The 6,000-nt window shown below is 36.2% G+C and overlaps 1 protein-coding gene across 4 annotated transcripts in view; it reads right to left on the bottom strand.

The window, feature by feature from the left end:
• The window catches only part of Kif4a (kinesin family member 4A), a 138,587-nt gene that overhangs the window by 74,540 nt on the left and 58,047 nt on the right, over nt 1-6,000 (bottom strand). For all 4 annotated transcript variants that reach the window (XM_048797161.1, XM_048797158.1, XM_048797160.1 and 1 more), the window contains exons 11-13: nt 4,447-4,579; nt 2,446-2,504; nt 2,226-2,331 (exon numbers count right to left, since the gene is read on the bottom strand). In XM_048797161.1, the coding sequence (XP_048653118.1) occupies nt 2,226-2,331; nt 2,446-2,504; nt 4,447-4,579 (298 nt within the window). The remainder of the gene's footprint in view (nt 1-2,225; nt 2,332-2,445; nt 2,505-4,446; nt 4,580-6,000) is intronic.

The raw sequence follows: 6,000 nt of genomic DNA on the forward strand, positions 1-6,000 counted from the left end.
TATATCAGAAGTTTCTGCAATACTTAGGAAGAATTATATGTTTGGGGGTATAGCTCAGAAGTAGAACACTTGCCTAGCATGTACAAGGCCCTGAATTTAATCCAAGCACTGCAAAATAAAAAGGAATTATAGTTGGTGACATTTATCTTTGTGATAGCCATTTTCTAGCATGCAATCTATCCTTCAGTTACATTGAAGTTGTTAACATTTTCTAAACTTTCACACTTCTTTGCTTTTGCATATACCTTTTCCTCTGTATAGATTATCCTTTCTTCTTTGTCTGCGTGGCAAGCTCCTATTCATTTTTAGGACCCATTTCTTCTGTGATATCTTTCTGAATTTTCTAGACTAAGTTAATCACTCCTTCCTTGGTGCTCTCACTATACTTTGCTCATACTGCTAATGTAAAGGGATTAAAACAGATAGGAGAGAGGGTTCCCAGTTTTCCTTGTCTTCAACCATCACCACCTCACCCCTTTTTTCTGTCATTGTTCCCATCTGTAAACTTTAACCAACTTACAAACTACAAGGCTTGCAAAAACAACTCTTAAAAATAACATGATAGCTATCAGAATGGGATTGCACCAATATGTTCTGGAGGAAGAAGAATGAAAACTGGAACAACCTCTAACCAAAAGTTTCACAGCAATTAACAACAAAAACTGCTACCTGAGCCAAACCACAAGAACACACCCTCCTTTCTTCTTTTCACCCTATAAAACTCTAATCTGCCTTAACATGAAGAGTTATTTGGAATCCAGGTGCTCCCTGAGTTTATCAGCTGAATAATGCCTTTAACTCCAATTTGAGTCACTTAAAATTATTTCCTTTTGACAGTAAACATCATTTAGCAAGGTTACATAGCTAGTAAGTGGCAGAATTGGCTTCAAACCAGAGTGTTTCTGGCTCGGGAGTCCAAGTACTCAATTACCCTTCTCTGTTTCTTGGATAAATGAACTGTCATTTTGGACTGATGGTGACAGTTTTATACAGCACTACTTATTCTAAAACACTGCCAAATAGTTTTGGGGGAGTTTAATTTTAAGTTTTAAATTTCTTAGAATTTGTCAACATAATCTTTTTCCTTGACCATATTATATGATATTTTTAAAAAATATTTGCCATTTGGGAGTGTATGTGCTGGAAATTGTACCTAGGGGTTCTCCACCACTGAGATACATCCCCAGCCCTCTTTATTTTTACTTTGAGGCTGGGTCTCACTAAGTTGCTGAGGCTGGCCTTGAACTTGTGATCCTCCTGCCTCAGCCTTCCAAGTTGCTGGAATTATAGGAGTGCATCACCATTCCTTGCTTCATTTATTCTTTAAGTCTATGTGTGGGTGATTTTGTGATACTCCATTGACAATTCTGAGACAATGCTGGGCAAGACTAGGATTGAAAGACAACTATTCAGTAAAATACAAATCTATTCCCAAGAAGACCCTGGAGTTACTGCCAAGCATTTACATATACATTACTGCTTCAGAATAACAAATAGGAGAATGTAGATGGAATAAATCTAATCATAACCTGTAAACATAGTGTAATATGGTATGATTTTAATTTAAAAATAAATATACCAATCTGGGTGTAGTGGTGTATTCCCATCATCACAGTGACTTGGAAGGCTGAGACAGGAGGATCTCAAATTAGAGGTCAGCCTCAGCAACTTAGTAAGGCCCTAAGCAACTTAGTGTGACCCTGCCTCCAAATAAAAAATAAAAATAAAAAGGACTGGGAATGGAGCTCAGTGGTAAAGTACCCCTAGGTTCAATCCTAAGTACAAAAAAAAATTAAGGTGGTGGGATTGTAAAAAATTTTCTTTTGGAGAAAACAAGAAATAATTACCCCCCACACAACTATTATAGCAGCTCTAAAATTGAACAAAAAGGGAATTTATGGCAGAATGATCATTTAAATTTATTATTGGTTATAAGAGAGAGCTATGACTGCTACTCTTACTAACTAGGCAATTTTGCACACTATGTTGTTGCTTGTGGAATTTGATTAGATTATGAAAATATTAATGTGCCATTACTAAGTGACCTATGAGTGTTATATTTTAACAAACTCAACATTCAGATCATATTACATGATCTATGATCTCTGTCCTCCAGCCACTCATAATCTAGTTGTTTCAGCAAAAGGCCAGAGAGTTAGAAATACTCATATGCCTCAAGAGAAACAAAAGAAAGTGATATGCCTATTTACTGTTACTTGGCTTACCGATAGCTGGGTAATCACTTGTTGGAGATTACGAATTATCTCTACATTTTCTTTTAATTCCTGGTCTTCCAAAGTCTCCACTAGCTTTTGAAGATCCAGTTTGCAGCTGAAAATTCAAGCAAAAGAACCCAAGGGTTAATCATACTGTGAAGGCCAGAAGATTCATGATTAAACAGGAAGTTGGGATAGGGCACTAACAAATATCTGGTAGGAAACTTACGCTGCATGTTGCCTGAGCTCCTCTAGCTTGGCGTTCATTTTTTCATTCGCTTGCTCTGTCTGCAACAAAGACCCAGGAGATGATCAGTGGCAGTGCCTGACAGCTTCACCTAATTATGCTCTTTCTCCTATTCCTGTGGATAAAAATCTAGGTAGAAAGGCTGTCTCCTTTCTGTCTAGAGGATTTAGTGGCCTTTGGTTATTTGTTGAGAAGTGTGTTTTTTAACAGAGTCATGGGAAATTAGCCCTAAAGTCAAAATAAGCTACTAAAAATACCATTCAAGCAGCTGGGTTTTATGCTTGCCATGAGGCTCAGACTATGGGGTGGAGTGTGAAGCCTTAATTCCATAGAGAACTTTGCAACTGGAGGAAAAAGCAACACTTCCTGGCATCTTAATCCCTGCTGTTTGTAAAAAAAAAAAAAAAATCACTTTAAACTGCCTCCTACACTGCACCTCCTTAGCACCAGGGCATTTAAAAGATAAAAGGGCCTCACACTAAATCTGAGCTTGTATTTTTTAAAAGTTATACTACCTGATATGGTACGTTAGTTTTAGCAGAGAAAGCAAGAGAAAGGGTAAGGCACAAGAATGCTGTTAGTGAAAAAAGAAAGAGCAGAAGGCAGCTATGTTTGGGGTAGGATGATTGATATTTTCAGTTTTATTTCAATCACAGAATCTGTCACATGCTGGAAGCTGCAACAGATTTGGGAAGGATAGTTTATATAGAACAAAAATGTTGTGTTTGTTGGGAATATTAAACAATAAGCCTACCAGGAAGCCATTGTAACAACCTTATAAAGGTCAGATGGTTATGTGGCTAGAATAACAAGTTCTGTCTGTTTCGTCAGCCACACTCACACACATGTAAAACACGGCTTCTAGAGTTTCTGCAAAAGCATAAAATGTGGCACTGGAGAAATAATATTATATATAAAAAATCTCTCAGATTCCACTTTCACCTTTCTGTTAGTAATGGACAGTACAACTAAACATAGGATTTAGCCTCTTTTAAAGAAAACTTTAGGTAGCTTACTTTTCCTTGACTAGTGAACACAATGGATGCATGAAGGCATATCGGCCAGGTTCGATTACAATTTGATGGAAATTCAATTTCACTTCTGACAATAGTTGTGCAATCAAAGTCTGAGTTTTACTTGAACTAGTAGAAAAATGTTAGTGATAGAGCCAACACACACTGATCTAGAAGGTTACCATCACCGGTAGTAGGATCACAATTGGTGTAATCATTCACATAGTGATCGACTACTATATTTTACCATGACAGCTATTTAGGATGGAATTTGAAATGTGACAATATTAGGGGAACGGAAATAGAGAAGAATGAAAGTCTTAGTGAAGGAAAAGTAACTTGGTACATGTTGAATATCCCTTATCCAAAATACTTGGGACCAGGAGCGTTTCAGATTTCAATTTTTTGTTGGATTTGGGAATATTTGCATACATGATAAGATATCTTTGGAATGGGAACCAAGGTTAAACAAAATTCATTTATCTTTCATATACATCTTATACATGGCCTGGAGGTAATTTCATACAATATTAGTACACATATATTCTGACTGTGACTAGTCACATGAGGTCAGCTGTGGAATTTTCCACTGTGGTGTCATGCCAGTGCTCAAAGAGTTTTGGATTTGGGAGCATTTTGGATTTCAAATTGTCAGATTAGGTATGCTCAACCTGTATTATGAATAAAGATTAGGCAGAATTTAAGGTAACTAAGGGACATAGTTCTTTCTGGTATTTTCAAAATGGGATTCATGTAGATTCCTTGTGGTGGATATATAAGTATTTACTGTTCAAGTCTAACTATTCTATATGTTTAATTAAAAGCTCATGGCACAGGGGATCCTAGCAGAATATGGAAATATATATACATTTCCTCCCACATAACTTTTCTCTCATAATGAGAAGCATGTTAAATATTTTTGGAAACAGTGAATATCCAGAGTACTGTTATTTTAGTCTTTGGGGCTCACCAAAATGATCCTCTCCAACATTTGGGCTGTCTGACCAGCTGCCTCACTCAAACCACGACTTAATTTTTCATTCTCATCAGTCAGGGACTGATTCTTCTCCATCAGGGATTGTAGATTCTCTGATGGTTCCACACTAAAACAAAGAAAGTAACATTGTAGACAATAACTGAATGATAGCACCACTATCTAAGGTGGATAAAAATATAACTTATAGCCTTTTGGCAGGGGGTTAGGTTAAAATCACCTTTAAAAAGTCTAAGAAAAGTGTATCCAAACACTATTCTGTCCTTCCAGTCAGGTAGTATAAGAAACATACCCCTGAAGTACTTTAATGATTTGGAGAAAGGTAATAATTCAGAGCCAGATATGGTTATAACCTTTACCTTGGTTCTTGATTTGGGATCTTTCCATTTGTATTGTGTACTGAAGTGAAAGCTAATTGTAGCTAATATGTTTTCTCCCTCCCCTTACCACCCTTAATCTCTCACTAAGGATGAAAGAAGGTAGGGGCTGGGGATGTAGCTCAGTGGTGGAACACTTGCCTAGCATGCAGGAAACCCTGGGTTCCATCCACAGCAAGGGTGGTGGTGTGTGGGGGGGATTACGGAAGTAGGGAAGGAAGAAGGTATAGAGGAGATAGAAGTGACATTGCTCAGGGGTCAAAATTTAATCTGACCAACATAAGTTGATTATTTTACTTACTGTAAAATTTAGAAGAGTAGAATTTATGGAGTCAGAAATATAAAATGATTACCACTGGCTACTAGAACCACATTTCACAATTCTTTATAAGTGTTCTCTTCTAAATGCTTGCTTTCCTTGAAATTGAGTGTCCTGTTTATTTGCTTATCAATTTCAACTTGCTTAGAGTGAGTGGTGGGAATAATGGTAACCATTTCAAATATGAGCAGAAGGAACAGAAATAGCTTATAGGAATATATACATTCATATAAGAACTTTTAGAACTTATTTTCTATCAGTTCTAGACTAATGAAGTAGACCAAGAAGAAGCATAGTCTTTTTTAAAAATCCATTTGGATGAAGTATTCAAAAGACTGGAAAACTGAACTGGTAAAAAGAAGATCAGAAGAAATATGAAGATTTGATCTGAAGACTAAAGGGGAAAATGAATAGTTGTCAAGGCTATGATAAAAAGAAAAAGGGACAGGGAGCAGCTGTTCTCAATCTTAATAAAGGACAGAAAAAGATTTCAGGAATAGAGTAGATGCCCTCTCACCCAACTCAAGACCTCCATTAATTCTTATAGAAGATCTCAGCCTGCCATGTATCAAAAAGGTAACAGCAAGGCTACCCAATAAGGTCTCATATCACACTGTTAAGAATTCACAAACACTCTTATGAAGGAAAGTTCAATTAAATTGTGTATTATAAAAATAAATTATTTGTAAATTTAATGTTGTTTTAGATTGTCATTTCCTTATTCTTATTAAACTGAAAACTTTCATGACATTCATGTAAGTTGATGAGATTCAAAGTAATGATACTTCTTTTTCTTTCTTTCTTTCTTTTTTTTTTTTTTTTTTTTTTTTTTTT

Source organism: Marmota marmota, unplaced genomic scaffold (genome assembly GCF_001458135.2).
Source record: "Marmota marmota marmota unplaced genomic scaffold, marMar, whole genome shotgun sequence".
Classification (NCBI taxonomy): Eukaryota; Metazoa; Chordata; class Mammalia; order Rodentia; family Sciuridae; genus Marmota; species Marmota marmota.